This window comes from Sorex araneus, chromosome 1 (genome assembly GCF_027595985.1).
Source record: "Sorex araneus isolate mSorAra2 chromosome 1, mSorAra2.pri, whole genome shotgun sequence".
In the NCBI taxonomy this organism is placed as follows: domain Eukaryota; kingdom Metazoa; phylum Chordata; class Mammalia; order Eulipotyphla; family Soricidae; genus Sorex; species Sorex araneus.
The window spans coordinates 166516152-166540951 of NC_073302.1; the positions used below are offsets into that span (position 1 = coordinate 166516152).

Genomic DNA, 24800 nt, shown 5'->3' on the forward strand with positions numbered 1-24800 from the left:
GTTTTTAATCAACAAAAAGCACCTCCAGGCCCTTGCACACATTCTGTCAGTGTTTGACCAGGGTCCCTGAAGTGTTGACACTTGCGTTGACACTTGCCAAAGGCCATGATTCCTGGCCATGGTCATGGCACAGTTAATTTTATTTATTTTTTAATTTTTAAAAGGGATTAATATTTTATTTTATTTTATTGCTTTTTGAAACACACCTGGCGATGCACAGGGGTTACTCCTGGCTCTGCACTCAGGAATTACTCCTGGCGGTAATTGGGGGACCATATGGGATGCTGGGAATAGAACCCGGGTCGGCTACGTGCAAGGCAAACGCCCTACCCGCTGTGCTATTGCTCCAGCCTCATGTCACAGTTTTAAATGTTGCATATTTGCCAGGGGTTGCCGGCCTTTGAATTGTGTTGCTCACAAACACCTGGTGGTCAGGTGGCCAGAAGTTGCCTGTGGGCTATAGATCAGGAACAGAGTGCTGCCGGACCCAAACTGTGTGACTGTTCTCAGGGCAGTGCTGGCCTCAGGAGCTGGTCTCAGCCACGTGCTTGTGAGACAGCCGTCTGCAGCTTTTGAGCCAGTTCCCTGTCCCCTCTAGTTTTGCTGTTAGGCATGTTGCTCTGCTGAAATGGTGTACAGTGGTGTTGATTCTGGCAAATCTTGGATGGTTACAGGTGGGTAACCTGTAACCAGGTGGGTAACTACCTGTTTTTCTTTTAGCTCTGGTGATTCTTGACGCTAAAAGCTTTCTAAAAGACTGTGCCACCTTTTATATTAAGGTTTAAGCTCATGTTTTCCAATGCCTTTGCCATCTTATTTGGATTCCTGAAGTATCTAAGACTATACCTTTCTATAAATGAAAACTAGACACTGAATAAATGTTCTAAATTGACTATGGCCTTTAATTTAATTTTGTGGTCAGTCATATATTTTTCTCCCTGATAGTTAAGTCCTTCAGTTTATTGTGTATTGAGTTTATTGAGTTTATTGGCAAAAGAACTCTCTTTTGGATTTCCACAGGATGATACAGAGTAAAGTCTTAAAAATATAAGAAGCTAATAAAAGGTTCAGAGCAGAAACAAATAATTTTGTGTAAAATTGTTACTTTTTGTAATGTTTTAAAGGTCATTTTTTTAATAATTCTAAAATATTTGTTTTGTTGTTTTTTCATCTTGTATGTGAATGTAATTATCATTAGATGATTCATGTTTATTTTTCTCTCAGTTGCCCCTGTAATCATCAGTTTTGCTTGTCCTAATAGTTATGTAAGAAATACTTATATTTTGCATTTGTAGCTTCATGGAGAAGACACTGGTGATTTTTTTGACACATTTGCTGCAGCTTTCATACCTGCTGGAGAGACAAACAGGACCGTGTACATAGCAGTATGTGATGATGACTTTCCAGAGCCTGATGAAACTTTTACTTTTTCCTTAACAGTGCAGGTAGGTCCTCTGTTTTGTTTTAATCATGACCTCAGAAGTCTTGCACACATCATGATCTAGTTTTCTTTTTTTCCTGGTTATTGTTTTTCTGTTTTTATAATTTTTAAACCTTTTCTATTGATTGAGGTTCTGTGTTCCAGTACTGTTGATGATGATTTCCCATGCACAGAATTCCAACGCCACACTCATTGCCAGCGTCCCCATCCCCTCCCAGAAGAACCCTTTCAACTGTCTCAATCCCCACTATTTTTTTTTTTTTTGGAGACAAGCCAATTTAACTCACTGGTGGTGGTTTTCATACAAGCCACAAATAACAACCTCATTGGCAATTCCATGGTCTGATTATTCTTCTGACTAACTTGTTTAGAAGACGTGCTGTCAGTTTTGGATCCAGTCAGCGAGTCTAAATTATCTGTTAGTTCCTCTGACTGCTGTCTAACCCAGTGGACTCTGTTTGACTTGCTGTAACAGACAACCATAAACTGGTTGACTTAAGCAGCAGAATCTTATTTCCCGTAGATCATTTACGAATCCCATGAGAGATGCTCAAGAAAAATTTGTCTCCCTTTTGCTTCTTTTCTCTTTTATGCCTCTCCATGCCACCAGATGCAACAAAAAGTGACTCATTCTTAGTTCAAAGAAGAAGAACATCATTAAAAAATAAGCATGGAAGTGTTGCATTCCTGTGCTCTAGAGAAAATTCAGTGTACCTCTTGGAAGGAAAAACCTAAAATTTGATTATCTTCAACTTGTTCTGCTAGGTTAATTCAGTGGTCCAAACCATTTGACTGGTCTATGTTTTCTGAAGTACACTGAAAATAAAATTTTTTGGGGGGTTAGAACTGTTATATTGGCCTGATTAAAATTTTTGTGAAAATAATACTCAGAATGTTAGATTTTGCTTTAGAAAATTGATTTTGTCATATTCCTTTATGCTGTTACTGAATAGCAATAGAAGAATGCATAAAACGCTCCTCTTTTTTAATAAATTTGAAACTTTGCCTTTCATCTGACACTATGATTTATAGAATTCTTAAGTACTAGCACCTTTAATGTAAGAAAAAAAATCACATTTGCATAGAAGTTCATACCCTGTCATATTAGTAATATCAGCAGAGTAGTTAAAGTATAATTAGCCAGTGATTACTTATAATTATAACAATTTATATTATTTATAGTGATTAATGGATTGCAAAACTTTTTTTGAAGGATTCCTTTTTGAGATCTATTTACCATGCTGACTTAATTTCAGCATCTTCATCTAAGCAAAAAAGCAGACTTGTATTTTATTCAAATTTTGACTAGTTACTGTAAGACAGATATCCAGTTAAAGTGATTATTTTAAAAATGTGTTTATTTATTTTCGGGCTCTTATTTTAGAAACCTTCTGCAAATGTGAAACTTGGATGGCCAAGGACTATTACAGTGACAGTATTATCAAATGACAATGCATTTGGGATTATTTCCTTTAATATGGTATGGCTTTAATTTAATTAGTATTGTGATTGCTGCATAATGGCTTATCAAATTAAAAGATTGTTTTTATGATTATTTGACCTAATATCATCCTGTTTTGTGATATTTAAATAAATTTTGCTTCAGTGTTGTCTATATTCCACATTCTGTAATCTGTATCTACAGAATATAGTTTGTTCTAGATGTGATTTCTCTGAGGAGGCCTGTGTGATCATGGTCATCTCTTGTTCTTACCTTTTTTTGCTGCTCCTCTAACTCATTTATTAGTTCTTTTGGCTGCTGTCTAACCTGATGGACTCTCTTTGACTTGCTCTAACACACTACCATAAATTGCTTGTCTTCAGCAGCAGAATCTTATTTCCCATAATTCTGGAGACAGGGCACTGACAAGTTGTTTCCTTTGTGTCCTGCATTCTGTTCTTTACTGTGCCCATACATGGTGAATGGGGCTGGGGAACTCTCTGGAATCTCTTTAATTAGGTCACTATTTTCATTTATGATGATGAACCATATGATCTCTTTTCTCTTTCCCAATTCTAACTCCTGATACTGCCACCTTAGAATTTAGAATTTAAACATATGTGTTGGGGTATGGGGGTCACAAACTTACTTGGTTTGTGCAGATGTTTGACATAACTCCTTTCTTTGATCTTTCTGATTGCAACCTCAAGAAAGTATGCATCTGCTAAAGGCTGGGAGTGAGCTATAAATGAGAAAAGAAAGTTGAAAAAGCATACAATAACATTAAAATCTAATCACAGATATTATAGGGTTAAGAGATTCTGTAGTTAACTCTTACCCTTAGTTTCTTCTTTTTTTTTTTAAAAAAAAATAACTTACTAGTTAGTTTTCTAGGCAAATAAAATGTTGAACCAGTGGGATATACTTCATAATCACAATTGACAACATCTGATAGCTATAATCTCAAAATTATTTTAGAGGAGAGTCTGGGGTATAGTATTAAAAATGAACTTTGAATATACTTCATTAGTGGAAGGCTTATGTAAATATAACTTGAACATATTATTAAAATATATACATGTTTATTGCCTCCAAAATAGACATTAAAATAGAAGTTTAATGAGATGATTAAATTATGGGCTGGCCAAAAATTAAGTTTTACATAGAAGGCTTCACAGAAGGATTAATCAATCATCAAATGTAATATTTTCCCCTTGAAACCCAGTAATTTTTGACTGTTGTTCTTTTCACTTCCTACTTGCTTCCTAGAAAGGATAAAGAGGCAATTGTGATTAAGGTTTTATGTTTTTAGTCAGTTAAGTAACAGTAAAAACATCCGAAGTTGTTTCCCGAAGAAGATATACTTGGTACCTATCAGGATTTTAGAAATGACTTAATTCTATTCAGAATTAAGGAAGTGTTGAGTTAGTGTTTTTATATTCTTTATCTGGATCTAAAAACTCTCGAAGAAATTAGAGAGAACAGGTTCCCAAATCACAGCCCAGATTTTCAGCAGAATGAACCTCAGACCCTTAGGTTTCTTAAGTGCATATTTTTCTAGGTTAAGACATCACTCTCACACCTGGCAGTGTTCAAGGATTACTCCCTACTCTGCACTTAGGAATTATTCCTCGTGGTGCTTGAGGGACTATACGGAATGCTGGAATTGAACCTGGGTGGGTTGTGTGCAAGGCAGATGTCCTACGCGCTATACTGTCTCTCCAGTCCCTGTCTCTCTTCTTGTGTCTCTGGCCAGTCCGATGTTCAGAGGGTTTTATTCTTAGAAACAAATATTCCCTTGAGATAAATTGTATCTAGTACATTATATAAAATAAAATAAAATAAAATATTTTACTACTGAAACTGAACACGAAATTTTAGACTTCCTGATAGTCTTTTTGAATCATGTCACTGATTATAATTATTAACCTATGATGTGATACTCTTCAGCTTTTAATTTATTTTCCAATTTAGATTCTATTATAATTGGTTATATTGTATATCACTTTATTAGTACCATAATTTATCTTTGAAAAGGTTGGCTATAGATAAATATGTTCTTTATAGCTGTAGTATCTTATTAAAAAGGGCATATGGGTAATGTCAACATAGTAGACATTTTTAACCTCCATTATGTTGTCATTTACCAAAATTAATGAATCAATCATTTCTATATGAATGGTTTGAAATTATTAGTTAATTCCTAAGCAGACTCCCTTAATTGCTTAATTTCTCTTTGCCTTTCCTCTTTACACACTCCTAATTTATCACCCCAAACTCATTCTAATTTAAAGGTTCCATGCTTTCTTACCTTTTTTCCTATACTTCCCCTTTTTTTCTCCTTTCTGCTTAACATGTCACTCTAACTTGTAGGAATGAACCCTAGTTTCTGCCATAAATTCCAGATCCCTGACCAGTAGAATCTCAACATTTCCCAAAGGCTTCTCACTAGCCACCTTCACCACAGACTTACAGTTAAACCAAGTGTCAGTTGAATTTCCATTAGCTTCTAAGTACGCTTACTTTGATTTTTGGCCTAGTTTATGATGATATCAATAATAAAGATGATATTGATGATGATGATATATTATTGGCCAACATTTACAAACTTTCACTATGTATCTAGGATAAAGGTGTTAGGAAATCTAGATATTAGGTATCTAGGTACTAGGATAAAGACAATGTGAATTTTCTTCTTGACTCTTTATCACAGACATTGGCTCAGATACTCTTCTGCCTCTTTGTGGGTGGAGATTGAGACTCAGTGTCACCAGGACAGACGGGTGTTGTTGCCCTAACTAACTCATGTGCATCTAGCTGCTCTCTCATCTTCCTCTTTCACCTCAACTTTAAGTAGCCAAGTCAGCCTGCTTAAACATCTGAAATTCCTAGATCTTTCCTCCTCTCATGACCTGGAAACCAGTCTCTAGCAATTGTATATTTCTCAAAGGTGAACTGACAGGTGAGGAGGAAATAGCGGCAGGGAACAAGACTGAATGCTAGTCCCAATAGCTGGTGGGACAACTCATTTTTATGGCTTCCTGCACCCTTGTGAGTTTGGAAGGTTGTTGTCTATTGACTAACCTCTAAGATTCTTTCTCAGAACATCTAGTTAATGGTAGAATCAGGAAAAGACCCTTTATATCCTTTGCCTGACTAGTTTCATGTTCTTTTTTTTTTTTTAGTTTTTGGATCACACCTGGCGATGCACAGGGGTTACTCCTGGCTCTGCACTCAGGAATTACTCCTGGCGGTGCTCAGGGTACCATATGGGATGCTGGGATTTGAACCCGGGTCGGCCGCATGCAAGGCAAACGCCCTACCCGCTATGCTATCACTCCAGCCCCTCATGTTTTTTTTAACCATTATTTTTAACATGTTAAGTATCAGTCAGTTAAAGAATGCTAAGAAATAACACATTTGTAAGGGTACAATGTGGATCAATTTCTTTGTGGACATCTAGCACTTTTAAGGTAACAGTTTGCCTCACTTCTGCCTCACTGATTGGTGCCCCCTTATCACTCTTGCTCTTCCCAACAGCCTTCCTCAGTCTCTGCAAATGAGCCGAGGGACAGAAATGAGTCTGTGCTTCTTACTTTCATCAGGGAAAAAGGAACCTATGGAATGGTGACTGTGACTTTTGAGGTAAGTTTCTTTGAAATATTTTGTTGTTGCTGTTTGTTTTGGGGTCACAGCCGGCAGTGCTGAGGGCTTACTCCTGTTCTCAGGGATTACTCCTGGCAGAACTCGGGGGGCCATATGGAGTCGTGGGAATTGAATTTGGGTCTGCAGTGCTGCTTTGGCCTAGTGGTACCAGGGCTCACCATGATGAAGTTGGTGGATCTAAGTGGCCTCCAGCACCATATTGCCTATGCTCAGGAGGCCAGGTGGTGCCACAGACCCTGTACTATCTCCCTGGCCCAATATATTTCTGACATTTTTTTAGCTGACATCGCAATAATGCTGTTTCACTTTTGGGACATTTGTGTTTACTGATAATGCTGTGGATTTCAATGCAGGTGGTGAGTGGTCCAAATCCGCCTGAAGAAGATTTGAGTCCAGTTAGAGGAAATATCACCTTTCCCCCTGGCAAAGCAACAGTAGTTTTTAACCTGACAGTACTTGATGATGAGGTAAGGTAATATAAGTGCTTGAATGGAACAAGGACTCTGCCTGAGAGCATTATGTCAAGTGCTGAAATGTTTTCAGTGTTTGAAATTGTTCAAAAGCAGTCTAAGGTAAAGTAAATCTGTTATGACCAATCATAATTTCATTATAAACAGCTCTTTAAACATATCCAGGCTGTATTTGAATTATGATTTCCAATATTTCTTATTTAATTTACTTAAATTATCAAAAATCTGATTACCTTGAGTATAATAGGAAATACTGCAATTAAAAAAATCTAAGCATTTTGTAAACATCAGGAATGATTTTTATCAGTGACTTTAGTTTTGAACAGATAAAGAACTGCTTATTTTGGCTAAAGTTTTTTTTTTATAAAATCAAAGAAAATTCTACAGATTGGTTTAGATATTTTAAATATTCAAATTTATAGGAAGACTCACATGTATATTGCACATGAATGCTATGGAGGATTGAGATTTATGGCAGAGTTAGATTAATTGCTAAGGAAAAAATGAATTTGAGGACTGGAGCAATGGTACAGGGTAGGGCACTTACCTTGCACGTGACTGTCCTTAGTCTAATTCCCCCCCATATATGGTCCCTCAAACTGTGGCAGGTGTGACCCCAGAGTTCAGAGACAGAAGTAAGCCCTGTGCAAGCTGGGTGTATCCCCCGATGCAACAAAGTATTCGAACAATAATTCACAAGAAAGAATGCTCTCAGTAGCTAAGTAAAAGACAATGTGACATAATTAAATAACAGTAACAATAAAACAAAAAAGGAAAATCTGACTGTGAATTTGGAACTTTCCCCTCTATCTTATCATGAATCATAATCATAAGCATAACCAAACCCAAGTGTAGAAGATGAGTTAGAAGTTAGCATTTTTTTTCTTGAAAAATTACACTTAGGTAACATAACTCTCACTCATAGATTTGGTGAGTGAAAAAAAGAACTTTATGTTTTCAAATTCTAGAACATTGGGAAGGTTATAATTTGGAAGTAATGATCAATTATAAGTTTTAATTTTTAACTTGAGGACTGTCTTCTGAAGAATCAAATATACAGTAAGGTGATAACTGAGTTAATAATACAGTCTTGTACACTTGTCAGTTGCTGACAGTACACTTTAAATGTTCTTGTTATAAAGGAATTAACTATGAGGGGTGATGAATGTATTAATTATTTTGGTTATAATGCCAAATTGCATTTGTGTACCAATAAATTTGTGCATAAAATCATGGTGTTGTAGTAACATTTAAATATACTTGCAATTCTTTTTCTTGGTTTTTGGGTCATACCTGGCGATGCTCAAGACTCACTCCGTGGCTCTGTGTTCAGAGATCACTCCTGGTGGTGCTCAGGGAATGCGTGCTGACGGGAATCGAATCCAAGTTGGACTCATACAAGGCCAATGCCCAGACTGCTATTCCATCTCTCCAGCTGCTATATTACAATTTTATTTTTAATTATTACTCAATAAAATTGAAGGAAAGTCACCAGTTTAAATATAACTTTTTTGAGATAAAATAATATTTTGTTAATGATGGAGGCAAAGATTGTTAGACTTTTATTTAGAAATTAGAATATTACAAGTGTAGGAAAGGTTGAAGCAGTGCAGTGAAGATTAGCAGTGGGAGTCCTGAGCAATGATAACAGAAAAAGTCTAACAGAGTCTTTGTGAGAAAATCTGGAGGAAGAGCACAGGGATGTAGCGGGCCTGCTGTGCCACGCATAGGAAAGTGTCCCAGCAGCAGTGTTGTCTGAACCTGGCAGATGGTCCTGTGATACCTGGCTTCACATGTGGCAGATCTGACTGCGAGCACTAACATCAGACATGTGGGTAGCCCCTGAGTAGTGAATGTATTTATCTTTGGGGGTCTGGGAACCACAAGCTAGGGGCTACTCCTAGCTTTGTTCTTGGGGGTCCCTGCCCGCAGTGCTTGGGAGACCATGTGGTACTGGGTGTCCAGCTGGGTTTGGCCATTTGCACAGCAAATGCCTTAACCTCTGTGCTCTGTCCAGCCCCAATACGTTTAGCTGCAAAGAAAACTTTTAGAGAGAATAATTCATGAATAAGTTACCTGATTGAAAATTGTATGTGATGTTTTTACTGTAGGGCACTTGCCTTGCACGCAGCCGACCCGGGTTCGATTCCTCCACCCCTCTTGGAGAGCCCAGCAAGCTACCAAGAGTATCTTACCCACAGGGCAGAGCCTGGCAAGCTACCTGTGGTGTATTCAATAGGCCAAAAACAGTAACAAGTTTCAAAATGGAGACGTTACCGGTGCCCGCTCGAGCAAATCGATGAGCAACAGGATGACAGTGAGACAGTGATCCCGATTCTTAGATATTTGACTTTGGATGTTGTTTCTGTCTTCAGTCTGATAAAAACTCATACAAATTTTTGTTCATTTTAACTGTCAAATATTCAGCATTTTACAGAGATTATGTTGAAAAACCATATACTTCTACTTCATTGACTAGTCATATCATTGCTTTATAAACTTTCCCTTCCCCATGTAAGATATATTATATCCATTTTAATAATTGGGCAGTAAAAATCATTATTTCCTTCTTTTAGGTAAAGATTAAAAAGAAAAAAAAAAGTGGGCCATACCTGGCAGTGCTTATTGGCTGCTCTCTGCATGGGGCTTGGGAGTGCTCCAGGCGGGGCTTGGGGAGTGCTCCAGGCTGATCTTGGGAGCCATAAGGTGCCAGAGGTTAAACATGGGCCTCCTGCGTGCAGAACATTGACTTAAGATCTTCGTGCTGTCTTCCCAGCCCTCAGTTTAGATTTTTTAAAAAACATTCCTTGTAACTGTACTGGGACACAATGACTTTTTATACTTTGGTTTCTTGGCAGGTATTTTGACTATTGATGTGTAGCAGTTTTTTTTTTTTGTATTTCTTTGACAGGTATCGGAAAATGATGAAATATTTTTGATCCAACTGATAAGTGTAGAAGGAGGAGCTGAAATCAACACCACCGGAAACTCAGTTGAGATCATCATTAAGAAAAATGATAGTCCTGTAAGATTTATTCAGAGTGCTTATTTGATACCAGAGGAGGACCAGATCCTCATCATCCCAGTCCTCCGTGGAAAAGATGACATGGGCAATATAATTGGATCAGATGAAGGTGAAGTGTGTATCAGTTATGCTGTCGTAACTGGGAATTCAACAGCGCATTCCCAGCAGGACGTGGACTTCATTGATCTTCAGCCCAACACAACTATTACTTTTCCACCTTTTATTCATGAATCCCACCTGAAATTTCAAATAGTCGATGATGCCATACCAGAGATTGCGGAAGCATTTCACATTGTGTTACTAAAAGAAACGTTACGGGGAGATGCTGTGCTTTTGAGCCCTTCTGTCGTGCAGGTGACCATTAAGCCCAATGACAAACCTTATGGAGTCCTCTCTTTCAACAGTATCCTGTTCGAGAAAACAGTTATCATTGATGAAGATACAGCCACAAGGTAAGATTTATTATTTTTATTTTATTTATTTAGAGGGAGGCTTTTGGGCCAAATCTGGCAATGCTTAGGGACTACTCCTGTGATCAGGGGTCATTCCTGATGGTATGGCTCCTATGGATCCATTGGAGGGATCCTATGTGGTTCTGGGAAACAAAGTAGGATCATCTGTTTGTGCTGGAAATCCCTTAACTCCTGTACCATCTTTATCTTAACTCCTGCCCCATCCTGGATTATTTAAAACATGTTGCTACAATTATTTTAATGTATCACCCAAGACTTAATGCTGGTGGTATGAGAGCCCATGTTGAACTGTTAAGAGTGTATGGGATTTTAAGGTACATTGAAGACAAGGTCGGCAAAACCCTCCACGATATTGAAGATAAAGGTATCTTCAAACGTGACACGGAACTAAGCAATCTAGTAAAAACAGAGATCAACAAATGGGACTACATTAAACTAAAAAGCTTCTGCACCGCAAGATATACAGTGACCAGAATACAAAGACTATCCACAGAATGGGAAAGGATATTTACACAATACCCATCAGATAAGGGGTTGATATCAATGGTATATAAAGCACTGGTTGAACTCTACAAAAAGAAAACATCCAACCCCATCAAAAAATGGGGCGAAGAACTGAACAGAAACTTTACCAAGGAAGAAATACGAATGGCCAAAAGGCACATGAAAAAGTGCTCTGCATCACTAATCATCAGAGAGATGCAGATCAAAACAACCATGAGATACCACCTCACACCACAGAGACTGGCACACATCCAAAAGAACAAAAGCAACCGCTGTTGGAGAGGATGTGGGGAGAAAGGGACCCTTCTACACTGCTGGTGGGAATGCCGGCTAGTTCAGCCCTTTTGGAAAACAGTATGGACGATTCTCAGAAAACTAAAGGTTGAGCTCCCATTTGACCCAGCAATACCACTGCTGGGAATATATCCCAGAGAGGCAAAAAAGTACAATCGAAACAACATCTGCACATGTATGTTCATCGCAGCACTGTTTACAATAGCCAGAATCTGGAAAAAACCCGAATGCCCCAAAACGGATGACTGGTTGAGGAAACTTTGGTACATCTATACAATGGAATACTATGCAGCTGTTAGAAAAAAGGAAGTCAAGAATTTTGTAGTTAAGTGGATGGGCATGAAAAGTTTCATGCTGAGTGAAATGAGTCAGAAAGAGAGAGACAGACATAGAAAGACTGCACTCATCTATGGTATATAGAATATCAGAGTGGGAGACTAATACCCAAGAACTGTAGAAATAAGTACCAGGAGGTTGACCCCATGGCTTCGCGGCTGGCCTCATGTTCCGGGGAAAGGGCAACTCAGAGAAGCGATCACCAACTACATTGTAGTTGAAGGCCATGTGGGGGAAGGGAGTTGCGGGCTGAATGAGGGCTAGAGACTGAGCACAGCGGCCACTCAACACCTTTATTGCAAACCACAACAGCTAATTAGAGAGAGAGAACAGAAGGGAATGCCCTGCCACAGTGGCAGGGTGGGGTGGGGGGGAGATGGGATTGGGGAGGGTGGGAGGGACGCCGGGTTTACGGGTGGTGGAGAATGGGCACTGGTGAAGGGATGGGTTCCCGAACTTTGTATGAGGGAAGTATAAGCACAAAAGTGTATAAATCTGTAACTGTACCCTCACGGTGATTCTCTAATTAAAAATAAATAAATTAAAAAAAAAAAAGAGTGTATGGGATTTTCTTTGGCTTTTTTTGACTTTTCTTATTCTGAGTGATTTAAATGTACAGGTGAATTTGTATTACAATAGTTTCCTAGGCCACGTTTCAATATCAACTCTTTATATTAAAAGCATTCGTTCTTGATGAACTAGATTCTGTTTTTTCCAGCATCTTATGACCAAGTTGAGTTTGGAAAGCCTATTCAAGGGAACTTAGAGTTCTCATGTAATCATATACTTCTGTTATAATTTTCCAGATTTGAAGAAATCACAGTGGTCAGAAATGGTGGCACCCATGGGAATGTTTCTGTGAACTGGGTATTGACACGGAATAGCAGTGATGTCTCACCCGTGACAGCAGATATCACACCAAGTTCCGGAGTTCTCCATTTTGCTCAGGGGCAGATGTTGGCATCCATTCCCCTGACTGTCATTAGTGATGATCTTCCAGAAGAGGCAGAAGCTTACCTACTTCAGATTCTGCCTCATACGATAATGGGAGGAGCAGAAGTGAGCGAACCAGCAGAGGTAAACCACTGGTGTGGATATTTTTGTGCTGTAGGAGGATCTAGAATTTTGGGGAGGACCACACCCAGTGATGTTCAGAGCTTTGCCAGCATTACTCCTGGCCCTGCACTCAGGATTCACTTCTGACAGTGCCTTGGGAACCGGATGGGTGCTGGGGATCGAACCTGGGTTGGCCATGTCCATGGCAAACGCCATACCTACTGTACTATCGCTCCAGCCCCAGGGACTGGAATTTGATCATGCAAATCAAATTTATTTAACTTGATATCACAGGACGAAGACTGGTTTATAGAATGATGGTTCCTCCCCTACCTCAAGGTTGACCTTTTTATAAAGACAAAGTTTAGTCTTTTAATATTTTCACAAGCTATATTTGAGGGAAATTTTAAAAATTGACTTTTTAAAAAAGTTTTGTTTTTTGTTCATTTGGAGGCTACAAACAAACTGGACGGTGCTTGGAAACTCCTCTCTCACAAGTGCTTGGAGTCACTCCTGGCTGTGCTCAGATGGGACCAAACCTGGGCCTCTTGCATGAAGAGTCTGCTGCTGTCTCTCTCTGGCCCCAGTATCTGTTTTTGCTCCATCTTTTACCCTACCCTATAAAAGAAGTAAACACTTTTGTCAGAATACACAAACATAAAGCATGAGAATAACTTAGAAAAACAATAGTTAGGTACCCTTAGAGTGAAATTTCTGCACTTTAATCTCTTTACTTCTTCATCTACAGCTTTTATTCTACATTCAAGACAGTGACGATGTTTATGGCCTCATAACATTTTTTCCAATGGAAAATCAGAAGATTGAAAGCAGCCCAAATGAAAGATATTTATCCTTGAGTTTTATAAGACTGGGAGGAACGAAAGGAGATGTGAAGATGTTTTATTCTGCACTTTATATTCCTGCTGGAGCTGTGGACCCTTTACGAGCAAGAGATACCATCTTAATTGTATCCAGGAGAAATAGCCTCGTTTTTCCAGAACAAAAATCTCAAGTCACTGCAAAATTACCAATAAGAAATGATGCATTCCTTCAGAATGGGGCCCACTTTCTAGTACAGGTATTTTAATTACTCAGTTACTCTCAATGTTGGGTAAAGTGCATGTTACATATATCTGTGAAAGGCTTAACTATTATTTTTTCCTCATTTGTAGTTTGCATTCTATTAGTTGTTACAGGTATTTATGCATTCCAATGACAGAGGCTTGTCTGCTCCTAAGGCACAGAGGGATGAATAAAACAGAGGTTTTACTAAAGCCAATATTTTGAGCAGGTGATGATAAAAGCATGTCAGACATGAAATGCATCTTAGAGTATAATAAATGAATTGATTAGTAGTTCAGCTGTTAACGATACTAGGGCTGGGAGAGTCTTTTTTTATTGGTTTGGGAAAATGTGACATGAAAATGGATGTATAGAATAAATATATTTTTCATGATGGGGACTGCAGGGAAAGAATAATGTGAGAAAAATATGCTAAGTGCTTTGAAATAATATACTGAAAAATACTTTTGATAATTAAATGTAGACTGAATCTCTGAATTTTCATCTATTTAAGTAAGAGAAAATAAAGCCCCATAATATTCTATTCCCACTTAAGCTTGGGCTAAATTATGTTACCCCCAAACAGTTTTTGTTGTCCAAGTTTAAAACATCTGCACTTCTGATAATTTTGTTTGATTTACCATGCTTTTTGTATTAATTGAGCCTAAAAATGAGACAGCAATACATGGTACTTTTCAAATTCTTGGTATATAAAAGTTTAATACAGAATCATATATCTATGAATAGTAGAAAGAAAAGAGTGTATAGTCATGTCATCTGGTTTGCTAACTGAAATATTTGTCAATTGAAATCTTATTTCCATTAATTCTTTGAATTATGTGACATTTAAATGTCTTACGTTTTTGCCTAAAACTTTGTTTTGCGATTTATTATTGTTTTATTTGTAGTTCCTTTTTAACCCATTTCTATATACAGCACCAAAAAGTCAGAGTTGATGGCTTGGATGTTGAATTTAGCTATGGTGCTTTCAAAGTTGCTGTTTGAGATGATTTTTATTAAACATCTGATTTTTCTTGCTCTTCTTGCCTTTTCCTTCTTGTACTCTATTTTAGTATATCTTTCCTTAAATACACATGCAGAAAAGGACACATCCAAGGTAGCCCTTCTGTGTTTTTGAGTAGGGGAAAGCAAAAAAATTGCACTTTGTAGTTGGGCTTGGTAGATATTTGTAGAGTTGAATAACTTCTTTAGAACTTGGAATGCATTGTTTTTGATATTCCAGAGTTGCGGATGAGAAGCAAGAAACCTTTGTAAGTAACTTGCTGTTTGCTTCTGAAAGCCTTTCATTTATTTGTTTTTAATTTTAATTTTTTGGTGAGGGGTCACATCAAAAGTGGTCAGGGGCTATTTTTCTCATTTCTTTCTGAAGGCCTCTATCACTATTAACTTCCCAGTTCTGCTTTTGTTGTTTTATTTTTGGTTTGCTTGTTCGTTTTAATTTTTCTGCAGTTACTCTTTTTTACTTTCTGCTTTAACTTAGTGATTCAGTGGTGACTGAATAGATTATTATTTAATCTCCACATGTTTGAGGCTTTTTGATATTTTTTCTTGAAATTGACTTAATTTTATAACATGGGAATTAGAAAAAAAAATGCTTGCTGATTTCAGACTTCAGAAGTTTATGCTGCTGGTTTTGTGTTACAGCACATAGTCTATTCTTCAAGATGTTCTGTGAGCATAGAATAAAAATTTCTCTGCTTTGGAGTGAGATACTCCATAAATGTCTACTAAGTCTGTTTATTATAGTTTGTTATTATAGATCATCACTTAAGACTCTTAGTTTTTCTTCTGTTAAGTTGATTTGTGCATAGTTGTAAGTGAGATATTAAAATCACCTACTATTATTGCATTACTGTGACTATTGCTCTTTCTATTTATAGTTGCTTAATATGTCTTAGTATGCCTCTTTTGTTCATTTTGTTTATATATAAGTATAAAATCCTCTTTTATTAATCATTATGTAATGCCACTCCTTTTCTCTTATTAGCCATTTTATCTGGAAATATGTTATCTGATATAAGCATAACTGTGCTTGCCTTTTTAACATTACCTTTTATTTTTAGATTGTTTTCCAACCTTTAATTTTAACCTTATGTTTTTTTTAAGTTAATATGTGTTTCCCATAGATTGCAAAAAGTTGAATTTTGGTTTTTGATTTAGTTTATCACCCTATGCCTTTTCATTGATAAATTCATATTGTTAACTTTCAAGGTAATTATTAAAATTTTAATTTTTATTATCAATTTTTAATTTTTAGGTTTTTTCTCAATTTGTTACTGTTCTTTTTAAGGAGTTATTTGGCATTTTGTCCTTTTGTTTACTTTAACACACTTTTTTAAAATTAAAAAATTATTTTATTTATTTATTATTTATTTATTTATTTTGGCTTTTTGGGTCACACCCGGTGATGCTCAGGGCTGACTCCTGGCTCTGCACTCAGGAATTGCTCCTGGTGGTGTTCGGGGGACCATATGGGATGCAGGTAATCAAACCCAGGTCGGCCTCGTGCAAGGCAAATGCTTTACCTGCTGTACTATCGCTCCAGCCCCTTATTTTTTATTGAATCACTGTTAGGTAGACCCTTACACAGTTGTTCATGATTAGGTGTCAATCATCCAGTGTTCCAGCACCTATCCCTCCACCATTATATGTTTCCCAGCACTATTGCCCCTCTTACCCCCACCCACTTTAACATACATGTTTTTATTTGTTTTGTTTTTGGACCACTTCTGGGTAGTGCTCAAGGATCATGTTTATGGTGTAGTGCTGGATTAAACTGGGGTGGCCACATGCCAAGGAAGCACCTTAACCACTGTATCATCTCTCCAGCCCTAGTTTATCATTTTTGTTTTGTGTTTCTACTTCAGTTTCTTATGTTTTTCTTACATATATATTCTTTTAGGTTCTTTTGCAGTTTATAGTTAAAGTATTTTGCTTGTGGTCTATTTGGCAGATTGATAGTACATTCATTTCAGTGGTCCACGGTTCTGTTATCCATTTTGCATAATTCTGCTGTCTGAGATTCTAGTTGAAATTGCTTTTCATTTTGTAAAAGAGCCTTTAATGTTTCTGTGAGACTGGTTTGGAGGTGATGAATTGCTTTAATTTGCATCTGTTTAAACTCTCTCTCTCTCTCTCTCTCTCTCTCTCTCTGTCTCTGTCTCTGTCTCTGTGTGTGTGTGTGTGTGTGTATGTGATCAAAAGCAGTGCTCAGTGGCTCAGGAATGACTTCAGTGGTATTCAGCCCAGATATATGGCTTAATGCTCAGCACTTTGGCTTGGTGATGCTGTGTTGGAGAGCACTATAGGCCCCAGCGGTATTGAGGATCAAACCTGAGACTTTACACTTGAAAAACATTTACCCCAGTCCTTTGAGCTGATGCCTGGCCTTTATTTATTAAACTCTTTCTTCTTCCATCTACTGCAATGTTAAGCTGGAGGGATAGAGTATTTTTACTGAAAATCCATTTCCTTCAGCACTTTCACTGTTTTATGCCCTTTCCTTCTGTCAGGAACTTTCTTTAGGGAAAATTCGCTGATGATCTTATGAAAACTCCATTATCTGTAATTTATTTCCTGCCTAGATGCTTGTAGTAGTCTGTTGTTATCTTTAGGGTTTGCTTTTTGATGGGGGCTGGAGCTTGGGGCCATACAATGTGGTAGTCAGGGCCTACTCCTGACAGTGATCTGGGGACCATATGTGGTACCAGGGATTGAACTGGGATTGCCACACGCAAGACAAACACTTTTAGCCAGTACTGCCTCTCTGGTCCATTATCTTTAGGGTTTTTATGTTTGACAGCAGTTTAAGTATAATGGTCTTGGTTTAGCTGTATCTGTTTGGATTTGATACTGGGACTCAGAGCCTTTTGGATTTTTTTTTTTAATTTTATTGAATCACCGTGAGATAGTTACAAGCTTTTATGTTTGGGTTACAATCTCACAATGATCATACACCCATCCCTCCACCAGTGCACATTCCCCACCACCAATATCCCCAGTATATGCCCCCTTTCCCACTGTCCCCCTGCCTCTATGGCAGACAGTATTCCCCATACTCTCTCTCTACTTTTGGGCATTATGGCTTGCAACATAGACACTGAGAGGTCATCATGTTTGGTCCATTATCTACTTTCGGCATGCATCTCCCATCCCGACTGGTTCCTTCAGCCACCATTTTCTTTGTGATCCCGTCTCTATTCCATCTGCCTTCTCCCCTCCGCTCATGAAGCAGTCTTCCAGCTATGGGGCAATCCCCCTGGCCCTTGTATCTACTGTCCTTGGGTGTCAGCCTCATGTGATGTTATTCTATATTCCACAAATGAGTGCAGTCCTTCTATGTCTGTCCCTCTCTTTCTGACTCATTTCACTTAGCATGATACTCTCCATGTTTATCCATTTGTAAGCAAACTTCATGACTTCATCTCTCCAAACAGCTGCATAGTATTCCATTGTGTAGATGTACCAAAGTTTCTTTAACCAGTCATATGTTTTAGGGAACTAGGGTTGTTTCCATAATTTGGCTATTGTGAACAGTGCTGCCATGAAAATATAGGTACGATGTCATTGGATTTGAATACTTGGTTGTTCTTTAGCGTCTCCTTTCACTTTCTATGACCCTATGGTATGAATATTGCTTCTATTAGTGTAGTCCTATAGGCACCTGATATTGCTTTCACATTTTGAAACAGTGTGTCTTTCTGATCTGTCTGGGTGTAGTGCATTACCATACTTTCAACTCATTGACTTTATTGGCTGTTCATTTTGTTTCATACTCAGCTCCTCCATTTGCTCAAAAACTCTTTAAGTTCGTTATTTCTGAGCGAAGTTTTAAAACACCACTGATCTCTCCTTGCTATAAATCTCATACTGTTTTTTCATTGTTTTCCCGCTGTATTTGAAATTTTCTTAAGATTTTTTTCCCTGCTGTCATTTGTGGAAATTTTTTGTTTCCTCATTTAATTTGGTATTGACTTCCTGTGTCGAACATAGATGAATAGCTGTCTTTCCTTGTTTTTCTCTGCAAGTCTACATATCAGATTTGTAGACCGCATGATGCAATTCAAGGATAATTACTCAGGATACTGTCTATGTGTTGTTTATGTATTTTTGCATCTGTTTAGACGATTGGAGGCTTAGTGCCAGCACAACACAGAAACTGATCTGGTGGAGAACAGACACTACTGTTGTGGGGTGCCATGACCCCAAGCCTCCCAAGGATCTATTAGTGTCTGAGATGAGGAGAGCGAGGTCAGACTCCCCCTTTCCTCCAGGCCAGTTCCATAGTCTGTGCTTTCCCAGCCAACTCAGACTATCAGTTATCTCTGCTGTGTTGGGCTCCGTATCTGTGGGTGCAGAGAGGAAGAGAGCATCCAGAAACGGCAGCTTTGGTTTTGGCCCCTGGGAAGTCTCAGTGCTAGTCACAGGAGAATGACAGCGTGGGGGTGTTAACCCATTAAAAAATACAAACCATGTTCCTTCCCTTATCAACGATTCAGTTTATTGCTCGGGCTCTGCCTGCAGGCACTAAGCACCCAGCTATATCAGGGTCCTGAGGAGTGACCAGGACAGGAGCTCTGCAAACCCAGAGACTCGATGCAGAGGGGAACGTCCTCTTAGGCAGAGGCTACCAGAAGCTGCTGCAATTCTCAGCATTTCCCTCTCAGGCCTGGGGCTCCAACTCCAACTCCTGCACCCCATTCCATTGGCTACGTTGTCAGTGTCTATCTCGAGTAAGGGCTGCATTGGCAACACAGGAGCTATCCATGGCCTCAGGCATCCCTGCAACAAGACTTAGTTCCCATCAGTCCTTGCTCTGCTGCCACATGACAAGTGTCGCATGTGTGCAGAGGCCAACTTCTTTCAGGTCCCCCCAGCACTGGGTCCAGACACCCTGCTCTCCCGGTTCCTTCCTCTTTTGCACACCGCCCACCTTTGCACCTGGCCCCCAGTGAATTGCAGGCTCCCTCCCTCTCATAAGTCAGGGCTTCCCAGATTCACCATGAGCTCTTTACAAATCCTTTCCGCTTTTTCTTGTGCAGACAATTCTCCAGCCATCTGGCTGCTATTCAGGACTGTATTTCACTTTGTTAATCATTTAGAAAAAAAAAATGAAGGGAAGACAGTCTTTTTCTTGCCCGCCATCTTACTGGAGCCTATTACTAATCTTGTGTAGGTCACAAGGGAACTAAATTAAAACAAGGAGAATAAAACTGAGATTTTACCTAGCAACTTTTGCTATTTTTTGAAGAACTGGCCATCCCACATTTCTGTAATCGTTACTGGGTTGTGATATGAATTTGAGAACTGGTGCTACAGAAATATTGATTTCAAGATTTAGAAAACTGTTTGGTTCTAGTGCTTCAAAACTAGTTTTTTCTCTGTCTAGAGATCCTCTGCATCTGTAAAAATACTAGTCAGTTTTATATTAACTGTTGGTCTTTTGAATGTATCTCTATTAGAGTAGCTTCAGAGAATGTATAGTAAACAAAATCTTATTAAAACCGGGTATGGGTCAGACAGTATTCAGGCTCTTTTATGTAGCATTCAGTCTGAACATGGCAATTTATTTTTGTTGACACTTAAAAACTAAGTTAAAACTTTAGCATGTTTTATGAATTTTGATGATTGTAATTTAGGAAGTTTTCACACTCTTCCATAGCCAGTTCTTTATGCCTTCAGTTTAAAAACAAAAGTTTTGCTTTGCAGTCAGTGAGTTTAGAAAAAAAGGCATTATGAGTCACTGACACAATTCCTTGAGGGTTAAAGGGCCTGCTGTCTCTGGATGACTGGTTGGAGTTAGAAGGTTGTGTAGTTTGCATAGTACAGAATGGACGGGCACTTTACGAAGAGGAGGCATTAGGTTGACCTGAGTGGAGCTGCAGAAAGGAGAATCTGTGACATGAGCTCCCCATTTTGTAGTAGCTCTTTTAGCTCCTTACATTAGTCTGAGACACAACTTCTGGCAGGCATGTACTGTCCCCACTTTCAAACTAACTGAAAGCAAAGTAGGACTTTTTAGGCATGAAAAGTTTGATTTAGCAGATGCTTAAAAATCCAGACAAAAAGGTTTAGAGACTCAGAAATAAGGCATGTAGATTAGTATTTTCCTTTTGGCCAGTTAATTTTTTAGCCTTTTTCTTTATATTTTTAAAGAAATATATAAAAATTATCAACATGTACAGCAATACCTTGATATTTTTCAAAAATAGAACTAGAATAAACTTAGCACTTCTTGATGCACGGAAGTAAAATGTTACTTATTTTCCTATACATTTTTGTAGAACGTTTGAAGTAAAAATGTGAACAGTGTTATCAGGTTAGCTCTTAAAGAATATTTAGAAATGAGATGTTTACCCACAACTGCTTCACACACAACTGATTTGAAAAACAGCTCCTCCAAATAGTTCTGCTGTCCAGATACATGCTTTTAACACATATATAATTATATATAAATTTTACAAGTTATGCTATATTGAAAGATAAATATGTGTGTGTAACAATAATCACTGTCACTGTCTCTGTCACTGTCATCCCGTTGCTCATCGATTTGCTCCAGTGGGCAATAAGTAACATCTCCATTGTGAGGCTTGTTACTGTTTTTGGCATATCAAATAGGCCACGGGTAGCTTGCCAGGCTCTGCCATGCAGGTGAGATACTCTGGGTAGCTTGCTGGGCTCTCTGAGAGGGGCGGAGGAATTGAACCTGGGTCTGCTGCATCCAAGGCAAACGCCCTACTCACTGTGCTATAGCTCCAGCCCACATTTCTGTTTACATTTTATTTTATAAAATAAATATAGTGTACTAAAAATCATGTTTTATTTTACTTGATTTAGTCTACATATTAGTGTTTGGCAAAACTGGTCTAATTAATTTTTTTTATTCAAGTGAATATTTACCAAATATGAAAAATTTTGTATCTTCTGTGTAGAGAATAATTAAGTGTATAGCACTTAAAAACAACATTCACCTTTGCCTTTGTAATATAGCAAAAAATGAGAATATGTGTGGGTTCAGTACCAGTCTTGTTGACTTGTGGATAAATGGACAAGTCATAAGTTATGACTTAAGTTGACTCATAATTTTCTATTTTGTGGTTTCTTAGTGACATTGTTTTCACATTTTGAAGTCTAATAGAGGCTTCTGAAAAGTGGGAGATCCTAGGCTGGAGGGCTAGCACAGGCATTAAATGCTTGCTCTGTGTGCAATTGGCCTTGGTTCACTCCCCAGCACTGTGTGATCCCCTGAGCACTGCCAGGAGTGATCCCTAAGCACAGAGCCAGGAGTAAGCCCAGAGCATTGCTGAGTGTGTCCTGAATCTCTTCCCTCTCCCAGAAAAGAGAGCGAGGCCCTTGGGGAGGAAGGCCTGCATGCTCCTCCTGCCCCAGCATTGTTGGAAGTGATCCAGGAATCCCCCTGCACCTGCTCTTCCCCACCAGTATGGCTGTGGTGGTGTGTTGGTCCCTGGCATCTCAGGGCCTGAGCAACTCTGGGTCCTTTGGCTCCAGCATTGGGACACAGCAAGGTTGGCCACGTGTGGCAAGGCTGGTCTTCTAAAGTGTAGTAGCTCTTTTAGCTCAATACATTAGTCTGAGATATAGCTTCTGGCAGGCATGTACTGTTCCCACTTGCAAACTAACTGAAAGCAAAGAAGGACTCTGTAGGCATGGAACAGACAGACGACCTCAGCCCTGCTTGGGGATCCCCCCTAATTGGGGCTCCTTAACATCTCATTTACTTTAGAATTGTTTTTGTGTTCTGTGGACTGGGCAGGGGTTCCCACACTGTTGTGATGCTGGGGGTTGTAACCTGTTGTAGTGTTAATATGGTACTGGGGAATCCATCTGAGACCTTCACACAGTAAGGCATGCTTTCTGCCATGGTGCGACATCCCTGGACCAGATGTTGCTTTTTAACTTAAGATATCTATGGATTCTGCAGCGTGAACAGTGTATGGTTTGATAAATCGGATTTTGAAAAGCGAGTGTATTCAGATGTTGAAGGATTGTGATATATCAGGATTCCTAATGAGCCCGATCATTCTCCATGGGAGAGAGGAAGCAATACATACCTATTGTGTGGGCACTGTAGTTCCATGCCCAAGACATATATTGGAAAATGCTGAGATGGACACAGATACAGGAACTCTTGTCCTGTTGGGAAGTAAGAGTTTAAAACACAAAAACAATGCTAAGCTAGCCATAAGTGAAAAATTATAATTAAGTTTTAAATTTCCAGAAATTTACAACAGAAGAAATGAAAGAGAGCAGAAGAACCTAGGGCAGCCTTCATGGGCGAGAGGATGTTTTTTAAGAGTGGAAATTTGGACTTGTGAGTTGACAAAATTAATTGAGATGGAAGAACATCTCAAATTGTGACTCTGGTGGTCATGTTCATGAAATGTAGTGACTTTAGATGTTAAAGAAATATGACCCGTGTTGTATTTCTTTATACAATAGACACTATAAGAGCCAGCGTCTTGGAGTTCTAAACTGCCTTTTGATGTTGAATTTTCTCTGACAGAGAAGTTTTTACACTTCAGGAAAGTATAGAGAGGTGGGAGAGAGGAAAGAGCAAGGGACAGTTCTTGGATGTTTGGCATAAAAATTGGGATAGTAAGATACAGGCAACGAGGAAGGAACACAGATGAATATATACTGGTTGGGAGTGGTAAGGGAACATGGAATGGAGTGGTTTCTATTTTGGATTTTTGTCTCTGAGGTATCTGTGTCATGTTTGTATGATGACCATTGAAGATTGACTATAAAAATTTAGAATATGAGAGTGCTAAAGAGATGATTAGGTATCAGGTATAAGTTACAGTGCTAAGGAAGAAGCCTGAGAAATAATAAAAATGGAGGAGCAGAAAGAATTTAAGAAGTCATTGCAAGAAAATGGAATAAAATGGTGAATAGAGGGAGTAGAATGAAGTTGTTGAGCTATTGGTGACTTTACACAATTTTATTGCACATACTAGTAAGACTACTTTTTAAATTAAAAATTATCTTCTTTCCATTTTTACTGTGTTTTTTTTTTTAAATTACAGTTGGAAACTGTGCAGTTGGTGAACATAATTCCTCCAATCCCGTCTATAAGTCCAAGGTTTGGAAAAATTCAAAATGTTTCTTTAGAGATTACTCCAGACATTGCAAATGGAGAAATTGGCTTTCTTAGCAATCTTCCAGTCATTTTGCGTGAACCAGAAGATTCTGATGCTTATGTGGTAAGTGGGCTCCTTATTGATGGGGTATAATGTTTTTTGAGATAAGGTAGGGACACATGGTTATTGTATGTATGTAATGTAAGCTTTTCAGTAGGTATTGACCATTCATGGCAAGCCTCAGTATGTAATTTGGCATAAGTAATGAGGACTGTTTTTTTCTTTCTTTCTTTCTTTTTTTTTTTAACTGTCATGTTTTTGCTGTGTTGATAGACCATGGTTGGAATCAGCTGATCAAGGAGTAGATTATGTGACTACTTTTAGATAAAACTTATTTCTTTGGTGTGGCTACTTTTAGATAGTGCTATGCCACTTAACATAATGGATAGCTAACCATTGAAAACACTTGACCACACTCTGTATATTAGTGATGTTCTTGACTTATTTTTGGACACTTCTATTTGCCTTGTCAAACTTGGTTGGTTGCTATGAATTCTCTGGCAGTCACGGTGGTGGTTGCAAAGATCGAAATCCAAGTCTTAGAATTTTATTTTATATATGTTGTGGGGGTAATTTTTGTTGTTGTTGTTTTTGGGTCACACCCGTTGATGCACAGAGGTTACTCCTGGCTCATGCACTCAGGAGTTACTCCTGGCTGTGCTCGGGGGACCATATGGGATGCTGGGAACTGAACCTGGGTCGGCTGAGTGCAAGGCAAACACCCTACTGTTATGCTATTGCTCCAGCCCTTGTATCTCACACACACACACACACAAACACACACACACACTATACTCTCGAATACCACCCCATGCTCCACATTCTGGCTCTGATATTCTGTCTTTTCTATT

General features: G+C 38.5%; 1 protein-coding gene across 1 annotated transcript in view; it reads left to right on the top strand.

Annotated features, from left to right (window-relative positions):
* Nucleotides 1-24800, top strand: part of ADGRV1 (adhesion G protein-coupled receptor V1) — a 534581-nt gene that overhangs the window by 20608 nt on the left and 489173 nt on the right. The window contains exons 3-10 of the mRNA XM_055138625.1: nucleotides 1296-1445; nucleotides 2826-2921; nucleotides 6423-6527; nucleotides 6902-7015; nucleotides 9930-10495; nucleotides 12457-12727; nucleotides 13455-13784; nucleotides 23836-24012. Coding sequence (XP_054994600.1) covers nucleotides 1296-1445; nucleotides 2826-2921; nucleotides 6423-6527; nucleotides 6902-7015; nucleotides 9930-10495; nucleotides 12457-12727; nucleotides 13455-13784; nucleotides 23836-24012 — 1809 coding nt within the window. The remainder of the gene's footprint in view (nucleotides 1-1295; nucleotides 1446-2825; nucleotides 2922-6422; nucleotides 6528-6901; nucleotides 7016-9929; nucleotides 10496-12456; nucleotides 12728-13454; nucleotides 13785-23835; nucleotides 24013-24800) is intronic.